Genomic DNA, 12,473 nt, shown 5'->3' on the forward strand with positions numbered 1-12,473 from the left:
CCAAGCCCCAGAACAGAATGTCAGCCTACATAGTGCATGTATCAGGACTTAAAACCTTTTTATAGTTGGGATCAGTCTTAATCTTTCCCCCTTCTATAATTCAAAGAAATGAATTTGCCCCTTTCTTGGGTAGTCTACTCACTAGTTTGCCCAGTCACCAAAAAACCTCTTACATCTATGTCATCGGCGCAGTAGTCAACAGTGTGTTACTAAAACTGAATGGGGTCTATCGACCACCCAGGCAGTCATTCCAAAGCTCGAAAGATCAGATTTACATAAAATTTTGCCAAGAATGTATCTGTTTTTAGTATATTGGGATGTTTTGTATCTTTTTGGAAAGGAACCCACACTTGTGAACTAGTAAATGTCATTACTGAGAGTATTCTTTTAAAGTTTCCTTAAATTAACTCAGTACTCTAAACACTTAGTACAAAGTTATCCCTTTTAGACCATCTTAGCTTGTATCCATACACCAGTTATTTAAAACCTTACATGCGATAGAATGAACCAGTTTCAGAAACTTCCAGTAAAGATTAACATTCTCTAATGTGGAAGCCAGCCCTCAATATGGCTCCCAATGATGCGAGGTTCTCAGTAATCCTAGAAGTAAACCCCTTCCATCCACGATGTGACCATTATAATACAAAGTACTACTTCCAAACGTTGACTCTATTGGGTTTTGATTGCTCCAAAAGCTCAGTATAGGGAAAGGAAATAGCCAGCCCCAACTTGCCAACCCTGTCAGCATGCCCTAGTGAAGTTTTTCCTAACTGCAACCTTGAGCTTCAGCAAAAATCACACAGCTCTAAGTTTTCAAGTTGTTGACCTGCAAATACTATGTAAAGTAACAAATTCATTGTTGCTCCAAATTGCTAAGTATTGAGATTAAAGGTTAAGCCTGATGTAGTGATACAATGCAGCAATATATGCGAAAAAATGTTATTTCCTTCGTTTAGAAAACTTAAAAACTACCTTAAATCTGAAGTTCTAATAGAAATTAACAGCTCAATATACAACACACAAGGGAAATGCCTATGGTTGATTATTCAACATTACCTTAGTTGCAATAAGCCAGTTCATTTCAGCCTATTGTGTACTGAATTTTCTTAAAATTTGTCCTGATTAAGGGTTGCATACTTCAGGGTGTGTTGTCATACACCAACTTGATTTACCTCCTTTAAGTTCGAGTTCTTGGTAGAGCCGCATTTTTAAAACCTTCAAATATTTACCTTATTTTCAAGTACTCTTTAAGTTTACAGATGATGGATGGACGCATCTATACTTTAAGCAAGTAACAGCTTAGCTCATCTTCTCTTAACCATCAGTTTGACTTACCTGTGAGATACCTCATTATCAAAACAAAAAAAAGTTATTATATCAACTTTACTGTGTATCTTTCCTGTTATCTTTCATTGTTTCAGATAAATATATACATGAAAGCCACTGCTTGTTAAATTCTCTCCACCATTTTAAACCTTTAAAAAGACAACCACTGAAACTCAGTTAAAAGGCATATAAAGGTAATTGACATTTAAGAAGCTACCATGACAGACTCAGTGCTTTGCAGTCACTTAATTGGGACCACTGTTTAAAATACTTTCAACAACTCCACCAGCAATGTTAAACATACAAGGTAAAGCCAGAAAACTAGAGCAGTATTCAAACGCTGAATGTACAGTATATAAAGAATGGCATTTTATTAGGGACAGCCAATAATGTCCACAATGCTTTTCTTATTTGACTATCAATACTGAAAGAAAAATGGCAATATGCATAGCTTTGTGAAACTGCTTTAAAAATCTAGGGGATGGCAATCTTTTAGACAACTGAATGTTTATAGAACAAGATTCACACATTTTATGTGTAAACATTACACCAAGTATTTGAATACAAAAGTGTTTATTTTATAAACTTTATATTTAAAATAGAATTTTTATCTGTCTACTCACAAAACCTAGTTTAAAACATGATACATTTCTCTCTAGCTTACTTGATGTTACTCTTACAAACAATACTCAATTTGTAATTGTTTTATATTAAGAACCTGTACTAAATGAAGTTTGTATTTTATCAGAAAACATTTCCCTTTAAACTTAAAGTGCTTTTTTTTTTTAAATGAAGGCACCAACAAGAACTACTTTCAGATGGTACAGAATTTCTTATTTCTTGAAGACTCTGTGGTTGACCACTTCTTCATTAGTTACCTGCAGCAAGACACCTTCCTGCCAAAGGAAAAAAAAAGTATCTGAAGAAGTTTATCATGTTTGTCCAAAGAACCTAAATAACTTCAGTGGTGGTCTTAGGATCAAAGAAGACTCACTGGTGCATACAGTAGAATATGCCCTGATTATCACATTCCTGAAAAGGCAATAAAGCCAGGCAAATCAAACTGATGACATTTAAGAATTTCAGCAGCCAACCTACATCTCTCCTATAAGGTACGGGGTTGGGAAAGAATTACCACATTTAAACCCAAATATTTAGTACTGGATACATACAGGATTTATAATGTAGACACTTTATTTGTAAGTATAAACTATCATCTGGAAATAGTTTCAACCATTTTACCCTACCTTCTCCTGAACCTGATCCTGATAAGCATGTAAAACTAGAACAACCATATAACAGAAGAACAAAATGTCTTTATTTTTAATAAAAACCACTAGGTTCACTCAAAATGCTTGATCCAAGAAACGTGAATACACAAGGGTGTAATGATGGGTAATTTCATGATTTATTCAACTTGCAGCCTAACTTTTACCTACCATTTTACTACCAACACCACTGAAGGAACCAAGAAAAGCTTTATTAATGATCACTTGGCTTGCGCCTCAGCTGTTGAAATGAAGCACTTTACAGTCTTTGTGGCAGCAGAATATACTTGTCCATGGTTCATATCAATGCTAAAATTCCAGCAGGGAAAAAAATGATATGTTAAGCACCTGAATCTTCATAGAGGGGGGGAGGGGGGTGGGAAAGAAGGAAAAAAAGGGGGGAAAAAAACAACCAAAATAATTTAAGTAAATGACAGATTGGAAAACAGGGTTTATAAGATTATTCTCTTGAGTTTATAAATTGTTAAACTCAAATTTATAGCTATGTTAAACTACGTAAGAACCACTATACTGAAAGGCCATTGAAGAGTAGTATTAGTTTATCTTTTGGGGAGGAAAATTAAGAAAGGAAAAGTAAATAAGATCTTACCTAAAGAAGTTTAACTGAAGCTTAGAACTATTTTGCTCTACACCCTCAGCTTTCGTTGTCATCCTTATAAACTACTGTAGTTAAAGCTTTGTAGAAACAGCACAGTTTTTTAAGACTGGCTGAACTTAGTAGCCGTCAAGAGTTCTCTTGTACTAGACCTGTATCCCTGAAGAGTACCTCGCTGGGGTTATTTCCTTTCCTTGCATTGAAGAAGCAGCATCTAAAAGATCTAAAAAGGTGTTTCTCTTTGCAGAGATATCCCTTAAGTTATCTAGATAATTTAATCCTGATGAATTGCAGACAACACACTTATATCTGACCAGCATTTATCTTACACAAATATAACAACAGCTTTGCAATGGACCTTAATTATACTACCCACTCCTTAACTTATTTAAAATAAAAAGTCTATAATTACACAATTTCCTTTAGAATTATTTTATTAAATCATAAATGTACAACAGCTTCTTAACTCTACACACGCACTTAAATTTTTTTAAAGGAAAAACGTTATGTCTTATTACACCATGATCCTGGCTAATAGCTTTTCAAAACTTTGAGAAAAATCTTAAAAAAGGTTTCACATGTCACCTGAAACTTACAAATTTAACATTATCAAAGAAGGAATGCTTCTACACTCTTACAAAGACCACTAGAAAGAAACAACAATTAAAAAGCTAAGAAACTGTCTCAAAGGCATTTTTTTTTTTTTTTTTTTACAATCCTTCCTCCACAGTAAGGTAATGTTATTAAATAATCCAATCCATTCACAAAATGGCTCTCTGCATCTGCTCTGGTGTCTTCTGCCATATCACTGCATATTTATGCATGACTGAGATAAGAGTTTCCTTAACATTGTTATTTCGATAACCTGAAGCTGTTCTGTTACCTCTGGGCTCTCATCCTCTCCTATTTATACAGTGAAGCCTGTTTCAACAGAAGTAAAGAGTAAAAAAAAAATAGGTTATGAAATTATCCATCTAACCAGATTTTAAGGAAAGATAACATGATCCTAAAAAGCTTTTACTCCTGGCAGCTAGATCTCCCAAGACAATAATAATGTAAAACTCAAAAGCTACTTACCCATGGCAAATAGGAAGAAGCTCAATATCGGCTTCTCCCTCCATAACCCCCACTTCCTCCACTGCCTCCAGGACCATAGTTTCCTAGAATCATTGAAACAGCAAGAGAAAGCAAATTTACTTCCATTTTCCATAATAAGCCTAATACTATCTATAGCTAATTTCTATTTTATAGACCTACACTCATTGAAACACACAGCTCATAACCTGTTATTTGCTTATAATTAACCTACTTGGGAGATCAATTATCCAGACTCACCAAAAGTTTAATTTTGCCCTTTACACTTGAAAACATTTTACTGCTGCTATTCCTTTATAGGGTTGTCTACCACAATCATTGGAGTCAGTACAGAGTTAAAAAAACGTAAAGCAAACAGAAGAGGCATAAAAACATTGATTTAGTACTACTACAAACTTTCTCAAGACCTTAAACAAATAATACTTTTAGTAAATAATCCCAAGTTTTTATTCAATTAACTTTAAAAGAGAATTCCTAGAACTTTATACACCTTGCAATGTGCTCAATCTTCTTTGGCTTTTTTTTTAAGGAAATAATTAGCCAAGGAAAAAGATCCCCACCTGAAATGTCTTACTTTCCCAAGTCCTAAATATTTTATACCACTGAATATCCCCACCATTTCAATTAACACTGAATTACAATGGAAATATTAAACTAGCAGTCAGGAGGTCTTCCATTCTTAAAGTCATGAAAGAGTATTCTTTAATCACAAAATTTAAACAATCTAATAAATTACCTCCACCATATGGTCCCCCCATGTTCCTGCTACCACCAAAGTTTCCACTCTTCATTGGACCATAGTTAGAAGGTTGCTGGTTATAATTTCCAAAATCATTGTAATTTCCACTTCCATAATTTCCTGTGAAAAAATTGGAATAGGTTTTGCACAATAACTTCCAAAATAACATATTCAAGCATTAAACCAGTGAAACACGGTAAGCATATTTAGGACAAATCTCCCATAAAAACAATCATCAGAATAAATGCAAGACACCTATCTACAACTCTACAGTTTTTTTTTAAGACAACTATTGACAACATTGAAATGCAAAATCTCGTGTTAAAAGTCATTAATTCCAATCCAAATTCCCACATAAAGGTTGCAGGTGAATTTATTACCTCCTCCATAGTTGTCATAACCACCTCCGTAGCCCCCACCCTGGTTGCCATATCCAGGTCCTCCACCACCATATCCTCCTCTTCCTCCTCCATAACCAGGGCTACCTCCAAAATTGCCACCTATTATAAAATAAGCCTTTAAGTAATTACTTAATATTTTCAATGGCATTTGAACTGTCTTATCACACCCATTTCCAGCTTTCCAAAACACACTCTTATAAACAAAATATTTATTCTATGAAATCTCTTTCTTAACAGCCTCAAGGGCAGAATAGAGTACGTATCCTTGGTAAACATTTAGGGGCAGGGAGCACCTGTTAACAAACTGGATAAAGACCTTTACAGAGACAAATACTTGCAATGCCACAGCTCTCCCGACAGCAAAAATATTAAAGATTCTCTTGAAGATATCTTGAAACATTTATATTTTGCGTAAGGATTGTGGGGGCAGACAAGAGGCATAGGGTAGCAGGACAAAAAAAAGCCACACACCCCTACTGGTCCAAAAGATTAAGTTGCAAAGGTTATTTCCCCATAAATTCCCTTGTCTCTTAAATAATATGCCCACTACACCCTTCTTCTGAGTAGAAATGGGGGGAGGACCAGAAATTAGCAAACTTGCATGTAATTCAAAAACTTAAAATGGCAGTCTCCAATTATTGAAATACAAGACCTTATTCTTTCTCATAATACCTAATTAGTATTTGGATTTCAAACAAAACTGAAATAGGATATAGGATTAACTTATAATCATACTTAAGGAGTGGCAAAACCAGTTTTTCCTATTACTAGCTCAGTTTTTAGTATCCCATTCTTATTAGGATTTTTCTAAGTATGAACTTTTCTGTGCTCCAAAAGAACACATCTAATACATCACTTGTTATGGAACAGTGGCTCACAACTTTAGCTGGTCCCAAGAATACAATTGTACAATTGTGTATTTTAGGAAGTTCTTTCAGTTACTTTTTTTTTTAACAGATTACCCTAGGGAACTTATCTTGGTAAGGGACTAATTTTAAGGTAACCATTGATTTTATATATCCTTCCCCTTACATGTTGACCACGATCACATCTAGTGGTCTGTTTTTCAGGAAAACAGCATACAGAATACACCTGGATTAAATTCTTTGCTTGAGAAACAATGGGATAGCATGACAGCATCTTTAAATTCTCTATTAAAATCCTCCTAAATGATTTTGCAACTGGTACCTACACCTGTCAAGCAAAAATACTTTCCAAAGGATATACAACTAAGATGCAAATTATAAAATAGCCAAATAACTGAACCACTACCACCTAAGCCCTTTACAAATGCAAAACATTAAAAATTAATATAAACATATAACTATACAAAAATATGTAGTGCTTTCATCTTTTAAGTCACAAACTAAAATGCAGAAAAAACTGACCTCCAGGTCCTCCTCCATACCCATTATAGCCATCCCCAAATCCACGACCACTTCCATATCCATCTGTTAGAGACAGGAAAAAAAATTATTATACGCTGTTCGCCCTAGTTATAATTTCTTACAATCCTTCCCTCCGCATGCTTTATTAGCACGTCTGAGTGAAAATTATTAGGAACCACCCTCCTTATGCTAGAAGAGTGGTGTTACTTATTCCTTCTTAAAATACAAAAGTTTATATAATTAAATCTTTTAAGGATAACTGTCTAATTTGAGGGCTTGGACTTCGCAAGACTCAATTTTAAGAGATTCCATTGATTTATGCATAAGAATGACATTGAATGGGGGCAGCAAGTTTCTCTGTTGGCACCTCATTACATTAGTAATTCAAATATATCTGAAGCCTAAAGGAAAAATATTTAACTGATACAGACCTCTTAGAGCCTATACATAAAGCCTCCACAATATCTTCACTTCCCATTGAGGGACAACACTCATTTTTTAGGCTAGTTGCAATATGATGTAACTTTTTTTTTTTTTAAAGCTGACTACCCTAAAAAAAGAACTCTGCAACTGATTATCTTGGATTACAATTTATAAGATGTTTTTAACTATAACTTCCTACCTGGTTAATTTAGAATATCCCACCAAGATACAATCTACATAAGTCTTAAAATAACTTTAAAAAATTAAAATTGGATTTCCTGAATCTAATTCAAACAGTTTTTAATTGAGCACATGCACCCTTCTAACACTTAAAACTCCCAACTTACCAGATCCTCCTCTAAAGTTACTTCCTGGTCCTGGTCCAAAATTTCCACCACCACCACGAGAATCTCCAAAACCAAAGTTGCCTGTAGTAAATGCCCAGGTTAGTAACGAGCATTTATTCGAATAAGTTTTAAAAAGAAAAATAAACAGAAGTTAAAAGTTACCTCCTCTTCCACTTCTAGAACTTTGGACTTCCTGCATTTCTTGTCTAGACAAAGCCTTTCTTACTTCTGCATTATGACCATTGATGGTATGATATTTCTGCACTGCAATGAAAAGTTCACACTCCATTATATCAACATTATCAGTAAGCAACTTGTACAATCTACCTTTTAATAAAATCAACAAACCCAAAACCTTATTAAAAAACACACACCTACTGCTTATAGACACTTACACACAATCTTATCCACAGGGTCATGATCATCAAAGGTAACAAATCCAAAGCCTCTTTTCTTTCCAGACTGCCTATCGGTAATTATCTCAATGGTATCGATCTTTCCATATTCCTCAAAGTAATCTCTAAGATGATGTTCCTCAGTATCTTCTTTAATTCCACCAACAAACAGCTTCTTCACAGTTACGTGAGCCCCTGGTTTTCCAGATTCCTGAAATAATGGGAAAAAAAAATCTTAACAGAAGAAACCAAAACATGATTTAAAGCACACTATCTGGGTACCAAAGATAGCTTTTATCCTATAACGCATCAGGTAAAGCATCAGCTTACGACTAAGAACCCAGTTTTTGAAAGAAATATGTAAATCTAAAAAAAGCAAAGAATAGAAAACTAACAGCTTTAAAAAGATAGGAGACTTAATTCTTTCAAATGTTAGTCTAATCTTCAGTGGGACAGAATATTCCTCATATTTATTGTACAGTTATATTTGCTCACCTCTCTTGCAACAGCACGTTTTGGCTCAACCACTCTCCCATCAATTGAATGAGGTCTTGCAGCCATGGCAGCATCAACTTCAGCCATGGATGAAAAAGTTACAAAACCAAATCCTCTTGATCTTTTGCTTGCAGGATCCCTCATAACCTTAAAACCAAAAGGGAAACTTTAGCCCCTCATTTCATTACTTATGTTATGAACTAGCAATTTAAAAGACGAGCAGTTCTCACAATGAACACAGACATTAAAATAATTTTCTCCATATTTTACTCAACAACTTAAACACAGTAGCCCAACAGTTGAAAGACTAATTATCTGTAGGCACTTTTACGTAACATACCACACAGTCTGTAAGTTTTCCCCATTGCTCGTAGTAGTTCCTCAAACTTTCTTCTGTGGTTTCAAAGCTCAAGCCACCAATAAAGAGTTTACGGAACTGTTCCTTTTCTCTCTGCAAAGGAAAACACCATTTCAATTTTTATTTACATTTCCTCTTTGTATGCAGGAAATTAAATTCTTAAATATGAGGTGACCTGCTGGCAGAGTACCTTTTTCCTCTCCAAAGGAACAGTTTCTAAAGTTTTCTGGGGGGAAAAAAAAAACTTACATCAAATTTAAACCATATGTTAAACTGCAAATTAGTTGTGTTACACCAAAAAAAATTGCCCCAGCTGATCTACACAAGTTTCAAAGTCATTAATGCTTGATCTAAATTTACTTGTCATTAAATTATTTTGAAAAAATTTAACATCCCTTTATCTTAAAACTTTATGAAGAAAAAGGAATAAACCTATTCTTTGGTCATTGAAGGCTTAAAGGACTTTTGTCAAAATTTGCATTCAATCCTTTGCCCGAAACAAAGTAACTGGCTTTTAAATACACATTGTAAATACACCGCTTTTTAACATAAAAACTGTTCGTTCTTTACTTATAACCCATAATTTACCATTTCATGATTCAGTGTCTAAAACAGTGACATCTTTTCTCTTTACTGCTCCCTCTGGTGGTGATTCTAATGTATCTCAATAAAAAAAAACCACTAAAAAAAAAATCATTCTTTCCCCATACACCAACTCTCCATGGGGGGGGGGGGGGGACTTAAAATATTCAATGCGTAATACCAAAATATCCTTATAAAATCTGCCTCTTTCCTTTGACCAAGGCACAAATGACTTTTATTACCAACGGTGGGTATTTAGAGCTTCAACAATTTTTAACATACCTGGTTTTTTTGAGGGCACACTTATATTTGGTATTTACAAAACAAAGAACAATCTGAATTATTACTGAACCATAAATGCAGTAGAACATTTACTATAATCTCACTTTTCAAAAACCGTAAAACTTTAAATGATCACTGTTAACTACTCAGTAGTTTTGTACTACTACAATTTACACTTCATCGAAGCAAGAAAAAAAATCACCCACAAAAACTCAGGTGTACTGGCCTTAATGGCCACCTGGCAAAATACACAACACAAATGTCTCTAATTTTATGCAGGGGGGTTGGGGACCTGGGCTGAAAAATTTTAAGCCCTATAAACCACCAAGCAAGTACTTTGCATTAACAGCCCTGTATTTTCGGCTGTCAGTCAAGAAAAAAACAGGTTATACTTTGTTTTCAGAGAACTAAGTTAAAAAAAATTAAAATATTCAGAAACCAGAATGGGTCATAATGTCCAAGAGCAACTACTATGAGTGTATAATACAAATCAAAGCTCAAATATAATTTGCCATACAACAGGAAATACTTCATAAGCAAATAATATTACAGCTCTCTAACTCAGTTCTACGGAGGTTTCTTTCTCCATGCATGAAATTTCCGAACAGCTCAAAAAACAGTGATAGGCATTTAGATTTTTTCCCTGCACAGTTCTCAGAATTGTGAAAAATTTTCAAAGGTCAAAAAACTATCAAGCTCCTAAAACATTCAAATAACTCGTTAGACGATTACTTGACATATTGGTATTTAAATTAAGCTTATTTATCTAATTAGCGTTAAGTCGGTCTTTCACAATCCACATTACGCAGTTAAAAAAAATCATCTACAATAATTTTTACACATCACTAACAAAAGGCAAAAACTCATTACTTACCTCAATTTTTTTCCAAACTTACCCGATGTCCACTATCGATTACAAACAAAGTTAATTTAAAAGTGTGCTTAAGGTCAAAGAAAGTACCCAATCAGGCCCCCTTCGCTTGAGACCTTATTCTTATCAATGTAATGATCAACCATCATAGCAAACAGAAATGAGAAAAGCAAATGACAAAGTTCAAATACATAGTGGCCCAGCCGTTACTCGTAACGAAGCACTGCACCACGTTTTAACCAAAGAGCTAAAGATAAAATCATTTTTCATTTTCCTCTTAATTTCTACCGTATCGCAAGAACCTCTGGTGTTACCCAGTAAAGATTGTTTCCCAGCAAAAATACTGAAATATCAATTCTACAGTTCAAAAGAAATCCTTCAGGAAAGTAAAGAATTGTGAAACCGACACCCCCCCCAACCACCTTCCCCACTGCCACCCACAGTCGGTACTAACTTAATGGCTCCGAATTTTTATTTCTAAAGTTTCCCGCGATTCAACCAGCTTTTTTAATCACCGCAGACCCAGATAAAACCGTTACTCAAAAAAACCCACGAGGCTGAAAAACAAAATGTTCTTAGTACGGCTCGACTTAAAACTGGGCCCGACACCCTGGGTGGTAGTTTTACCTCCTCCTCTTAAACCGTGCGAACCAGCCCCGGGGAACCGACTCCCCCACCCGCCCGCTCTTCGGTGTGGCTTCTGAACGCAATGGCGCCATTTCATCGAGGGGAAAGGAAAGAGCCTCTAACGAGGTGCGCAGGACTTTTAAAGATCCAAGCTCACAAAACACTCGGAATCCACCTCGAAACGGCATGAAAACAGCCCGAAAAGAAAGAAAAATAGTTAACCACTTCTATTCTTCGATAAAGTAGTCAAACTAACAGAATACAGAGATTGAAAAGAAAAACGCTGCGAGGAAGGAAAGGAATGAAAATGGCGGCCGCCAAATCCGGTTCCCGGGAGAGGGGAGGGGGGAGGGGAACTCCGCAGCCTCGCTCAGGAGGATCCGAAGCCCGCCGAAAAGCTCAGAAGCGGGGACGCCAGGGCCCCCAAATCAGCGTGCTTTGAAGAGGGAGTAAGAATTCCCGCCTCCGCGCCCCACTTTTCGCCGAACGAGGGCTGCATCCGCCATGTGGAAGTTCCCCATCCCCCACCCCCAGCAAAGGGAAATGGCGCCGGCAGGCTGAGGGTGGGGAAGGTACTGTTCAATCAGGCCTCCGCTAACGAACCCTCTTCAAAAATATCCTGAAACCAACCGCTTTTGAAGTGGCCCAATTTCACCGCCGCTCTCAGACGGAGGCGGGTGGCCGACTTCCACCGAGGCGCCAACGGCCTCGCCATGCCCTTTTCAATAACTCATTGATTTCAAACCCGTTACCTCCATCGCGGACTCAGTCGCTTCAGCCCGATTTCCCGCAGCCGAGCGAGATGAGAGAGATCTCCGCGGACGAACACGAACCGGACTCGTCCTGGCGCTGTAGTGAGAACTGCCGCTGCTCGAGAAACAACACCGCTAAGAGCACCTCCACACGGGACCCGGCGCTGCTGCTACTGCCGCTAGAGCCGCTGCCGCCGCTTTTCTAGAACCTTCCCCCCGACTAACGCGTCTTCCCCTACGTCAAGCCGTTGCGTAAACGCCCTAACCGCCGCCAATGGCGGGAACGCTCTACGCCCTCCTTACGCCAGGTACGTACTCCTCCCTCCCCTTGCAGCCAGTAGTAGTGCTTGACGTCACTTGCGTAACTGGTCTCAGTGAATTGCGGAAGGCTCGAGTCCTGCGTATTTCTCTCTCACGGAATTGGGTCCAGCCCCCGCCTTAGCGCAGGGCAGCTGAGAAACGGTCGCGCAGTTTGAAATTAACGCTGTCGGGAGGAGCTTAAAGCACA

At 36.9% G+C, this 12,473-nt stretch overlaps 1 protein-coding gene across 5 annotated transcripts; it reads right to left on the reverse strand.

Moving 5' to 3' along the window:
• Positions 1–1,882: 1,882 nt before the first annotated feature.
• Positions 1,883–12,196, reverse strand: HNRNPA2B1 (heterogeneous nuclear ribonucleoprotein A2/B1). 5 transcript variants are annotated; one of them, XR_004914105.2, is made up of 13 exons: positions 11,966–12,196; positions 9,042–9,077; positions 8,834–8,944; positions 8,494–8,640; positions 7,999–8,209; positions 7,766–7,867; positions 7,604–7,684; positions 6,834–6,896; positions 5,425–5,544; positions 5,042–5,164; positions 4,288–4,370; positions 2,766–2,903; positions 1,883–2,222 (listed from the first exon to the last, which is right to left on the reverse strand). XR_004914105.2 is itself a non-coding variant. In XM_036082219.2 (12 exons), exons 1-11 carry the CDS (start codon positions 11,969–11,971, stop codon positions 4,309–4,311), a joined length of 1,062 nt encoding a protein of 353 aa, XP_035938112.1. In that variant the 5' UTR covers positions 11,972–12,196; the 3' UTR covers positions 1,883–2,222; positions 4,288–4,308. The 5 variants fall into 5 exon arrangements, 4 of the variants coding, with proteins under 4 accessions (XP_035938112.1, XP_077915514.1, XP_077915516.1 ...); XM_036082219.2 differs by lacking the exon at positions 2,766–2,903; XM_078059388.1 differs by lacking the exons at positions 1,883–2,222; positions 2,766–2,903 and adding an exon at positions 3,627–4,131 and having other exon boundaries at positions 11,966–12,195.
• Positions 12,197–12,473: the final 277 nt, after the last annotated feature.

The sequence above is a fragment of the Halichoerus grypus genome, chromosome 12, assembly GCF_964656455.1.
Source record: "Halichoerus grypus chromosome 12, mHalGry1.hap1.1, whole genome shotgun sequence".
In the NCBI taxonomy this organism is placed as follows: Eukaryota; Metazoa; Chordata; class Mammalia; order Carnivora; family Phocidae; genus Halichoerus; species Halichoerus grypus.